The following is a 12,614-nucleotide window of genomic DNA, read 5'->3' on the forward strand; positions in this document are numbered from 1 at the left end:
ATTCCATGTTCTTAAGGCCTTGGCTGGGTAAAGGCTGTTGCTAGGGGACAAGTTTGACAGACAAGCTGCGGTCCTATGGTGCGCGGGGCCCTTTCTTGCTTATCCACCGGCCAATCGGTGTGAAGCGCTGAGATCCTGTGAGGGAGGTTCCAGAGGAAGAAGTGTAAAGCCTCCTAAATCTCTCCTCCTGATCCCTGCTCTGATAGACGCGCTGCCTGAAATAACTCCCACTAAGATGCCCCCACTCTCTGCTGTGAGAGAGAGAGAGAGAGACACAGAGAGAGAGACACAGAGAGACATAGAGAGAGACAGAGACAGAGACAGAGACGGAGAGAGAGACCACTAGAGAGTCTGCAGGAATGCTTCAATACTAGCTCATCATCACCATTACGGCTGTGGCCTTGGCCCTAGCCCTGGCCCTGGTCCTGGTCCTGGCACAGGAAACACTAAGCAGGGAAATGTTCTGACATGGACATACTTAGGGAAATTATGAATGCATAAAAGCCTTCTTCATGGCCAGAAATCTGACGCTGTCACGTCTCAGAGGAAAAAAGAAATGACCTGGTTTGGGGGTGAGGGGCAGTTGGAGTGTCGTTCAGAGGAGCTGCAGGGAGAAGCAGAGCGGTGCGGTCATTGTCATCTGGTTATTTTAGGAGGCAGGGAGGGGAGATTGAGGGGTGCTGATCGCTTTCGGGGGGGTCTATACAGGGAGAGCTGGGGCGAGGAAGGGTGGGGGGAGGAAAGGGTAGAGACATGACTGCTGACTACACAGAACAGAGGAGACAACACTGACCAGCGGTGTCTCTCCTCTTCTCAGTAGGGGAGGATTTCATTAGTTCTGTCAGCTCGGAAAATACTCCTATATTGAAGCATGTACTGTAGGGTGCACACACACACACACGCACACACACACACACTGTCTCTCTCTTTCTCTCTCTCACACACACTCTGTGTCTCTCTCTTTCTCTCTCTCACACACACACACACACACACTCATCCCTCACACACTCACTCTCTTTCTTTCCATCTTCCTCAGCCTCACACACACACACACCACATCCTCATGCAACACACACACACTCCATCACCTTACCACTTCAGATGACAGGTCAAGGTTACAGGCCTCCACACATCACACCCTGCCTGTCTACGTTTGATCTCTTGCCGACTCACAGAACAATAACACTTTGTCTAAATCACCAGCTTGTTTTTGTTTGAATGTAAAGTTTTTTTTTTACTATCATATTTACATTTCACATGCTTGAGGTACTTTTATTTAACGCAGTCCTGTGTTTTCACTTTCACACACACTGCTTTAGTTTATGATGATGGCAGGAATCTCTACGGTCATCTTGGAAAACGTGGGGGGGAGAGGGAGAGAGAGGAAGAGAGGGAGAGAGAGGAAGAGAGGGAGAGAGAGGAAGAGAGAGGGAGAGAGGGAGAGAGGAAGAGAGGGAGAGAGGGAGAGAGAGAGAGAGAGAGGGAGAGAGAGAGAGAGAGAGAGAGAGAGAGAGAGAGAGAGAGAGAGAGAGAGAGAGAGAGAGGGAGAGAGAGAGAGAGAGGAAGAGAGGGAGAGAGAGGAAGAGAGGGAGAGAGAGGAAGAGAAGAAGAGAGGGAGAGAGAGGAAGAGAGGGAGAGAGAGGAAGAGAGGGAGAGAGAGAGAGAGAGAGAGAGAGAGAGAGAGAGAGAGAGAGAGAGAGAGAGAGAGGAAGAGAGAGGAAGAGAGGGAGAGAGAGGAAAAGAGGGAGAGAGATAGAGAGAGAGAGAGAGAGAGAGGAAGAGAGGAAAAGAGGGAGAGAGAGGAAGAGAGGGAGAGAGAGAGAGAGAGAGAGGAAGAGAGAGGAAGAGAGGGAGAGAGAGAGAGAGAGGAAGAGAGGGAGAGAGAGGAAGAGAGGGAGAGAGAGGAAGAGAGGGGGAGAGAGGAAGAGAGGGAGAGAGAGAGGAAGAGAGGGAGAGAGAGGAAGAGAGGGGGAGAGAGGAGAGAGAGGGAGAGAGAGGAAGAGAGAGAGAGAGAGGAAGAGAGGGAGAGAGAGGAAGAGAGGGAGAGAGAGGAAGAGAGGGAGAGAGAGGAAGAGAGAGGAGGAGGCAGTGGACTGATATTTGCTCAGGTAAGCACGTGCTGAGGAGAGGGAGTGCAGTGGGGAGGGGGGGAGGAGGGAGAGGGGGGCGGAGTTCTGGAGATGTTCTTGGCTGAGCTGCTCTGGGACCAGGAGGTGAAAATGACTTTACCTTCTGGGGAAGAGTTCCACCCAGCAGCCTGCGTATAGCCAGGAGGACCGGCCGGAAGACCCGCCCTGACAAACTATCCTGACTTGTTATCTTTATCTTCTTCTCTTCCTGGCTGCACGTTATTCTCTGGGACTTTTCAGGATCCGTAGCGGGAGAGGAGGCCCCTGGGGACAGACGATGTAGGCCAGCGAGGACACACTGTGACCAGGTTCACAGATTTAGTTCTGTGTGCCTGAAACCATGGTGGTCAATTACCTCTAACACCAGAGGAACGAGAGGGAGAGAGACAGAGACAGAGAGAGACACAGAGAGAGAGAGAGAGAGAGAGAGAGAGAGAGAGAGAGAGAGAGAGAGAGAGAGAGAGAGAGAGAGAGAGAGAGAGAGAGAGGGAGAGAGAGGAAGAGAGAGAGGGAGAGAGAGAGGGAGAGAGAGTAGTGAAAAGGAAAAAGGAGGCAAAAGAGTTTCAGGTGAGCAACTATGAGAGCAGCTGGGAATATTTTCCCTCTCATTCACCAGAAAAAACTGTCTGCCAGATGTAACTAGGGGCACTTGCCCAAGTGTAAACAGACATTTTACACACACACACACACCGTAAGTTGTTCCTAAGACACCAGCTGTTTACTGTGATAACAGATGCAAGCACCGTGTGTGTGTGTGTGTGTGTGTGTGTATGTGTGTGTGTGTGTACACCCATGTACCTGTAGCCTGGGCGGATGGCAGGCAGATGGTCTTGACACCTTGTCAGGTAATGAGGCAGGTAAGATAACAGTGGGCTGACATCCAAGAGGTGAACAGTGTGTGTGTGTGGGGGGGGGGGGGCATGTTTGTGTGTGTGTGGGGAGGGGGGCATGTTTGTGTGTGTGTGTGTGTGGGGAGGGGGGCATGTTTGTGTGTGTGTGTGTGTGGGGAGGGGGGCATGTTTGTGTGTGTGTCATGTGAATCCTGTTGTTGATGTCGGCAGGCAGGTGAAGGAGTGGCAGCACAGACATGCACCCGACCACCTCGTTAGTCTCTTGTTATTCCACATATCTCTGTGCTCGGGGGAGGGGGGGGGGGAAAACCGCAGCTAATTGCTTTCACATTACAAAGCAGGCCGGGCGATCTTGGTGGCTTTCCAAGACCACCTCTGCGACACAGGGCCGCTGTGAGACCTCTCAGCTTCCCTCACCCCGGAGAAACAAGTTCCTTTTTTTACAGATATATTTTTAGGGGCATAACTGCCTTGATTATTTTATTGACATAGATAGCAACTTAGGAGAGGGCAGGAAATGTGGGAAAGAAAGAGAAAGAGAGGGGGGGGTGACACGCAGTAAAGGGAGAATAAGCTTTTGGGGTCATCTTAAGGTCCATTAACTCTGAGACTAATGCATTTAGGTCACTACAACTCTCACTAGTCACAGGGCAACCATTAATTAACTGGAACTCCACTGAAGTGGTCCGTAAGTGTTAGTGTGTGTGTGTGTGTGTGTGTGTGGTTTGAAGGAGTGTGTTTATCGGGCTGTGGGAACCGGAGAAGCACAGCTCTCATAATTAGAAGGAGTTTGTGATACCGTTTGGAGACAGAGGACAGTTCAGTTGAAGATGCTTTGAGACAAACCTACACACAAGCACACACACGGATACAAATTACACACACACACACACACACACACACAAATGCACATGCACAGCATGAAAGTGCTGCTCATAACCATCCAAAGCAGAGATGTCGTGCAAAGAAATCACTCAGGTTCCATCGGATAAAATGTGATTAAACTGACTAAAACCTAGGTGCATTCTGGGGGCAAAAGTTCAAGGCTTCATGTCAGTGGCTAATATCCAGTAAACCACACACAGAAACAGGGAGACCGGCCCCTCTGGGACAAACCCAAACCCCTCCTCTTCTCCTAACAGCTCTGACTCCAGGGAGAGGTCTGGTCCAGTATAGTTCTCACACAGGTTCTTGTGTTCCTGAGAGCTGGTTGGCCAGGCTGTAGGCCCTGTCTTGATCACCCCCGTATTTAGACTCGCACTCAAACACTGATGAATCACAGCCAAGCGGGCAGGCAGAGGGTTCCACAACAGACAGCCATTGCTGCTTGGCAGAAATAAGAACCCGCCATGCCCATTTCAGGGAAAGCTTCCTGCGTCCAGACTGCAGCTCAACCCCAGCAGACCCCGAGGATGAATCCTCTCCCTGACAGAGCGAATACAAAACACCGTTACACATCACAAACGTGCACGTAAACGCCCGGTAACCTCCGTGAGAGCCCCGACACACGGACACAAGCCCAGACCGTCACCGGGAGCAGGACCGGCGACCAGATAACGCTAGTCTGCTCTTCTGATGGAAAACCTCCTCCATGCGCTCCATCAATCAGCTGAAGGATGTCCTGCTGGGGTACTTGTATGTATGCAGAGAGAGAGCCCTGTCTGGGCCAACAGTGTTGGAAGGCAGCATGATAGGGAGGGATTAGCCATGCTGCCACACAGAGGTTAAACAAACAGCTAGAGGAATCACGCGCGCCTAAGCCTCTTAGGCTCCAACAGAAGAGGAGATCGTTGACTTCTGATGGCACAGACACAGACCCCTTACCGTCACCCCCTCCTGATTCCTACCCCCCGCCCCCATGCATTCTCTCTTTCTTTCTCTCCTCCCTCCTATTCCTCTCTCTCTCCTCCCTCCTCTTCCTCTCTCTCCTCCCTCCTCCTCCTCTCTCTCGTTCTATTTTTCCTCCCTCTCTCCCCTTTATCTCCCCTCCCTCCATCTCTCTCTCTCTCTGGTCTCTCTCCCTATCCCTTTCTCTCTCTCTGTTTGGAGGGTGTGGGGTGAGAGGGGCTGGGTAGTCTTAATCCTGCTGTCAGTCAACCTGTGCAGCACAGACTTGTCAACGTGACAGCACTCTTCTCTGGCTCTTCCCCTTCTCCTTAAAACGACAACAACGTGGAGGGGGTGGGGGGTGGTGGGTGGGCTAGTTTTCCCTCTCCTTCTCTGTTTCTTTCCAAACCTGTTTCGCAACCGGACGGCGTTTTCTCTTCTCTCACCTCTTCTCCTTCCCTCCTGTTCCAGTTCCCTCGCTTCACTGAAACTCTGAGGGCGATGCAATTTCATTTCCGGCCGGGCTGAAATCGATGCTCTTAGAGAGGGGGAAAGAGAGAGATAGAGAGAGAGAGAGAGGGGGAAAGAGAGAGAGAGAGAGAGGGGGAAGAGAGAGAGAGAGAGAGAGAGAGAGAGAGAGAGACAGAGAGAGAGAGAGAGAGAGAGAGAGAGAGAGAGAGAGAGAGAGAGAGAGAGAGAGAGAGAGAGAGAAACAAGCCCTGACACAGAGGGTACCAATGACTGAACTTGAACTTGGGCCCCTTTCCAAAACCCAGAGAGAGAAAAAAACCCTCTGGTGCCAGCCTTGATAAACATCCAAAAGGGAAATGAAATAACAGTTAAAGTGGAAATAAGAAAAAGCCTGTCCGAAAGGGTAAACTCAATCTTCCCCTCAACACTCCCCTCAGATTTGTATCCACCTCAGAGAGACACTGAGGAGGCCAGCCTGCTGGACCGCAGGATGGATGGATGAATTCCTGGTCAAAAGAGAGATTCCTTTCCTCCGAGCATAAATACATAGTCTTCCCACATGAGCCGTACTCCAACTATCCCCATGAGAGAGACAGCTTTCCCGAACTACAGTGTGTGTTCACATGCACGCACACACACACAGTATCGTCCCACAGAAACAGAACTATCAGCATTCAGACGACTATCTGGGAGTTGGTTCAGAGTTTCAAGGCTTCAAGCTAAAAGACAGAATTGTGATGTGATGACTATTCCGGAACCTCCTATTAGAATTCCGCCACATTCCACCGAGCCCACAACTCCTCAGACATCAAACACAATGACAGAAGCCTCCTTCAAAGGCTTTACTGGGCTTCTGGTTAACACATCCAGCAAGTAGCCCTCTAAGTGGTTCTCGTTCACTTCTAAAAGCTGGCCGGTGGACAAAGGAGAAGTCAGGACTCGTCCTAAGACCTCTGGTGAGGCCATCAAGCCATCAGTGCTTAAAGTGGCTCTTTGCTTCGCGAGGCCTGTGTGGAGGAGCCAGGGGGCTGGCTGAAATGTCTTTCCCAAGTATGAGGATGTGATGTTGGGCCAAGACAAGCCGGTCTCTCCCCTCCTGGGCCATGGATCCCAGGACTGGAGCAGGCCTCAGACACAGCCACAGTCCCACAGTCCCACCTTGGCTCTGGTGAAGGGCTTGGACCAGAGACAGCTATCTCCAGACATGCAATCCTGGCTCTGGTGCCACGAACAGGCATGGCTTCTCCGCTGGGCACAAGCCTCATCGGCCGCCGCGGGAAGCTTGGCGGCAGATCACTCAGAAATCAGCCCAACGAGGGTTTATATTCCTGGATGCCTGGGTCAGCGTGGTCGCAGAGTCATCTCCGCTCGCCGCAAGCTGGAGCGAGCAGGGCGAGGGCGAGAGAAAGTCACAGCAAGAGAGAGCGCAAACACTCAAATAAAGATAAACAGAGGAAGAGTGAGCAAACAGAAAGTTTGTTTCTTTTTTAATCCGAGCAGAAAAAAAGCTGAGAAAATCCAAGAAGATGTCGGAGGAGGGTATCCCTCCTCTCTCACCGACATGGCCAGGGTCAAGACGCCAGCCATACCCCCACCCACCCACCCTCACCCACCCTCACCCACCCTCACCCACCCACCCACCCTCGCCCACCCTCACCCACCCTCACCCACCCTCACCCACCCTCACCCACCCTCACCCACCCTCACCCACCCCCACCTCATGAAGAGATCCAGACTCTTCACTCTTTTGTTCCTGAATGAAGTGGCCAGACAAACACCGTCTGCTGTCTAATAGTCAGAGGTTGACGGAGAACAATCGGACAAAAGCCAGCGCTAGACAAACAGGCCGTGCGGCACTCGCACTGGAGGGCAGTTCAGAGAGGGTGGCAGTCAGGGGCCTCTCTGGGAGGAAGAACGCTAATCCTAAGTAGCCTTTAACTACTGAGCATGATTTACTGAGGAGAGAGAGAGGGAAAGTGGGCAAATTAGGAGAAGAGAGAGGAGACGAGAGAGAGAGGAGCTGGAGAGAAACAGGAATCAACATTTAACAGGAAAGAAAGACTTACAGCTAATCGAACTCGAGTGAATCTTTGTCACTGAGATTTTGTTCTTTGAGGGAGTGTTACATCACATTGACGAATATTCTGTTTTCATTTAACGACGAAAACATGTTTCTCTCCAAGATGCTGATTAATTATGACACACAACTTCTGCTCCTTTGATGCAAAGCACTCCTATGTGCCTCAATTACTCTGCCCAAACAAATGGATAACAAAAAGCTGAGATTTTCATAATCCAGTTATGTGTCTCACAAATCTTCAACATAAACCGCCTTTGGTGGCTAAAATGACCTTGTTAAAACCACCAGCTTACACCTAAACCTTTTTAAAAGAACTAATCTTCAAAGGCTGGAGGATTCCTTCGCTCCGTAATACAACAGGCTTAAAGTTTCTATAGCTACTGGTAGTAATTACCAACCAATAAAGCACAAGGGAGTTAAACACACTTTTGTATATTAAACAAACACCAATAATGCAGAGTAAGTGAAGAATTTCTGAACAGTTTAATATAGCTGATTATTCCGACACATACACTATGATAATGAAGAAATATTAAGTTAACATTTCCGGTTCTGAACACAAATCTGTAGATGTCTGTAAAATTTAATTTCCTGCAATCCAAAGAGGCCTGTTTTAACACTTGTGAGCATGGGAAATCAGTTTGACAGGCTCTTTTCTCATCAGAACCTCCTGTGCTAGCTTACTAATTCCAACACAAGACCGTAGACAGACAGACAGACAGAGACAGACAGAGACAGAGACAGAGACAGAGACAGAGACAGAGACAGAGACAGAGAGAGAGAGAGAGAGAGAGAGAGAGAGTAAAATACATAAAACAGTGTTTTGTAATCTCAGGCTGAGCTATTCATCAAATAAAGTGAGAACACATCTGATATTGGTGAGTTGAAACTGATGGTCCAGTGGTTTTGCATCCCAACCAGAAGGCAGAGGGTGGGGGGGGGGGAACAGGAGCCGCTCGGAAGAAGCTGCGGTCTCGAACATCAATTCCTTTCTGCTGTTTCCCTCTCATTCAGAACGCCTCTTACAAAACACCCCGACGCCAAGAGTGACCTGCCATTCAAACCCAGATCACAGCACCTTCTGCTGCTCTCCTGGACTAACTGTAGACCTGCTGGTCACCACTGAGAGGGAGGGAGGGAGGGAGGGAGGGAGGGAGGGAGGGAGGGAGGGAGGGAGGGAGGGAGGGAGGGAGGGAGGGAGGGAGGGAGGGAGGGAGGGAGGGAGGGAGGGAGGGAGGGAGGGAGGGAGGGAGGGAGCATCTCTGGGACGGAGAGAGAGAGAGAGAGAGAGAGAGAGAGAGAGAGAGAGAGAGAGAGACATAGAGAGAGAGAGAGACATAGAGAGAGAGAAAGACAAAGAGAGAGACAAAGGGAGAGAGACTGAGACGGAGAGAGAGACCACCAGAGAGTCTGCAGGAATGCTTCAATACTAGCTCATCATCACCATTACGGCTGTGGCCTTGGCCCTAGCCCTGGTCCTGGTCCTGGTCCTGGCACAGGAAACACTAAGCAGGCAAATGTTCTGACATGGACATACTTAGGGAAATTATGAATGCATAAAAGCCTTCTTCATGGCCAGAAATCTGACGCTGTCACGTCACAGAGGAAAAAAGAAATTACTAGAAGGGGGAAAAACTCCCTCTGTTGACTGATAAGTTGCACATATATTTTCATTTTTTAAATAAATATTAATCTTCGTCTGAAAAGACCATAAATGTTGGGTATTTATTAGTTCACAGGGAGCGTGGCATGTACAAAGACCTAATTGTGGGCGGTGAGAGATTTCCAGTGTGCATGTAAGGGGATTTCTTAAGTCCTTAATGCAATGCAAACAGGATTTTAATATTTGCACTGACACATTTACAGCACAATTTAGAAAGTCATGTTTCATCCGGACTCAAGTTAAATTAAATGTAGCAAGGGGCTCTTCCTATTAAGTTGGTAAAAAGTTGGAAAGGAAATTGTAATTTGATAAGCCACGCGTCAACCCGAACCCGAATAGTCTTTCGTCTGTCAAAGCACACAGAGCCATGAATGCACCGAAGCACATCTCATAATTGTTTATTCGACATGATGTATCAGTGTCAGCACACCATATTTTAAACGTTAAAGCCGTTAAACCCTCGACAAAGTGGAGAATGCCTTTAAACTGCAGCACAAGAGCCAAAAAGTCCTTTCAACATTCTTCTACAAAAACTCAACCGTCGTTCTCCGGGGCAGAGGTTAGTCTACGCCGTGCCCTTTCTGCCACAGCACACATTAATTGCAGGAAAGGCCTTTCTATGCTCTGCTTCAGTTTGCAGGAGCGAAACGTCATCAAACATCTTTTCCGTCTGCGATCCGATGAGGATATATTAGTTAAAAGTGGACAGCTACCATGAGAAAAAACTTTTCATAAATGTATGATGTACTTACAATGTAATTTATGTTTACTGAGGTCAGTACAAAGCCTTGGTTACTACAATGACTATAAATGTTTAGTTTATTCTGAAATATTTTAGTTTAGTCAGTTTATGAGAGTATCGAAAGATTCCATCTCGGCTGTAAAGGGGTTATAATTTTGTCAGTTTGGTCTCAACGATCGCAAGGAAACACACAACCTGTGTTCTACTTTACTATTCTCGATGATGTAATTCAGCAAACTCCAAGTAATGATAGTTATTCACCACTACTTTCTGTTGCTAGACGACAAACACGCAGTCGTTAAAACTGTGAGAACAAACACATTCAAATCAGAAAGGATGAGGACTGAGTGTGGAGCTGACGTTATCAATACTCTACTGTTCATCCAAGTAAATCTTATTTTATGTTATTCACAGCCGATTAAGTTCTCATACATAAACAACTTTCTACTAATTCTGTATAATTACACGTCACCGTGGCAGTTTACATGCAAAGGGAATAACTTGAGTGGTTGGTAATTGCTCATGGATGACAAGCTTCACACGACTTTACTTTAAACACAAGATAGGAGTCCACCTGTACTGTTGCACAGATTGATGACAGAGCGCGGAATAATCGAAAGTATGCGAGCTTCTCGCCATTCCGAACGTTCAAATGGGACTCAAACTGTCACAAAATAATTAATCTCCCACACACCAAAAAATAAACTTTACATATCGTTCACTCATTACAGTTCTGATGCGAACATTCCTGAAAGTCTGCTTTTAAAGATGAACCGCCCTGGTACCTAGGTGTATATGCTTTGCGCAAGGAGGAGTGTGTAACGGTTCATAAAAGTATGACATGTCCCGGAGACGGAGCCGGAGGGGCGAGGGGTTTTTGGAAGGTTGAGTGCCTTTAGTGTCAACAGTGTGTCTGGTTGAAATCTTTGCTGAGGTACTTCCCTCGTTATGATTTATGGTCTCCTGACTGTTATTAAAGTACAAGACGGTATTACGGCAGAATGGTGTTTCCACTCATCTTTCCCAGAGCTAAGATATGAAAAAGTCACGAGAGGTCCACCCCCCCACCCTCCCGTTCCAATCATAAAATTGCATTTGAAGAATTTATAACTCATCCATCCAGTCAAATATCATGGATTAACATTCCAGCTCCTATGCATAGTGGCACGCCAGAAGGCCCAGGAAAACTCGCCCTGGCTAACCCACCACCATTGTAAATAACACCCAGACCGAATAGGGAGGACCACGTTAATCCAAACAAACTCAGAGAAATCCTCAAGCGGATTTTAAATCATAATCAAACAGGGTCCAAAAAATGAAATAAAACTATATTTGATTCACGTTAGAGGAAAGCCCATGCATCAAAAAACATCTATTTGTCAAAACAAAACGAAGTAACAAATACTTTTAATACACCTACAACCATCTTCCTGAATAAGCAAGTCACTCAAAGAGAATGTTTAGAGCGACTCAGGTTTATGTAGGGCGGGCAATGTTTGGATTTTACAGCGATGACTAAATGAAGGGCTATTATCTGCTCGAACGTAAACTTTAAAGTCTTTGAAATCAAAACTGCTTTGACAGGAAGGTAAACAACATGACACACTGACTTCCTCGCTATGTAATAACATTTTGCAGGTCATAGCTAAACTGCTCCGTAACAGTCCGTATAGTAGGCTACTTTACCATCATGCCACAAGTTAATTTATTACATCCTGCAAATCTTAAGTAATTTGCCACTGCTGGAATTTTCTTTTCTTTTGTAATACTAGTAAACGTTTTTATTGTAATGTATTAGCTTAAAATGTTAAGTGGGGAGACCGACACAAAGGAACTCCAGGTGAGAAGATGCTCTTTACGAATTCCTAAATCATCACCAAGGTCCTTTTGTCTTCCTAATTACATAAATAAATGTTTGAATTGGCTTTCTTGAAAGAACCCAACGGTAAAGCTCGATAAGATTAATCAATTCACAGAACAAGCTTGCATGGAGCACGATGGTCATGCAAAAACAGCGGTTGACTCTGTTTAGATAAGACTACATAAGATAGGCTAGTTGTAGGCCAAGTAATAACATAACAACTATTTAGTAGCCTGCCAGTTAGCTTATGAAAAACCTCAAATGATCTGACGAAATGACACAACCCAGTTATTCGAGAGGAAAATACTATTCATCATGAATCATTATATTGAAATGAATTGCTCAAAATTACTCAGTGTGGGAGAAATGAACCAACAATAACCAACGTTAACAAGGCTTTGAAACAACTTTTACTTACCAGTTACAGCCATCCCCACTAGAGTTTGGAGGAGCGCGATGGCCCGGAGAACGTTGACTTGACATCCCCCAAGACGATGAGTTACTGTTGCCCGACTTGGATACATTTCTCCGACCCTTGTCCCTTTACATCCACTAGCCTACAACCGTAAACTCACGTGCGAACGTTTATTTGGGGGTAAATAAGTTAAACGCAGCCTACAATGAAAATTTCCTTTGTCCCGTGAATATACTGCATGAAGGTCTCTGTAAATGCTGGTGAATAAGTGAGTGTAGCAGAAGGCACACTACTCTCTCCTTCTCCCGTCTTCTCTTTTCCCAAAAAAAAAAAATCCCACTGGCTTCCCTCGCGCTCTCAGCGCACGCTTCCAAAAACTTCTGTGAAGGCTTGCGCGAGCCATCTGGCACTGATTAGAGTCTCCTGATGTCGCCCCCAAGTGTTGAAAATATGAATTTCCATAAAATTCAATGAAATGTAATATTAAATAAGCCCTCAGTACCATGCATCTTATCTAGGTGACCTACTGCTGTGAGAAGTTTGTTTTAAGTTTGCTACATTAACACATTTAGGCT

General features: G+C 47.4%; 1 protein-coding gene across 1 annotated transcript in view; it reads right to left on the reverse strand.

Moving 5' to 3' along the window:
- Nucleotides 1-12,343, reverse strand: part of LOC146221422 (inactive tyrosine-protein kinase transmembrane receptor ROR1-like) — a 64,996-nt gene extending 52,653 nt beyond the window's left edge. Inside the window, exon 1 of the mRNA XM_084692321.1 lies at nt 12,043-12,343. Coding sequence (XP_084548447.1) covers nt 12,043-12,148 — 106 coding nt within the window. The 5' untranslated portion in view covers nt 12,149-12,343. The remainder of the gene's footprint in view (nt 1-12,042) is intronic.
- Between the last annotated feature and the right edge of the window lie 271 nt (nt 12,344-12,614).

This window comes from Hypomesus nipponensis, chromosome 26 (assembly GCF_054491055.1).
Source record: "Hypomesus nipponensis isolate SF chromosome 26, ASM5449105v1, whole genome shotgun sequence".
NCBI classification, from domain to species: domain Eukaryota; kingdom Metazoa; phylum Chordata; class Actinopteri; order Osmeriformes; family Osmeridae; genus Hypomesus; species Hypomesus nipponensis.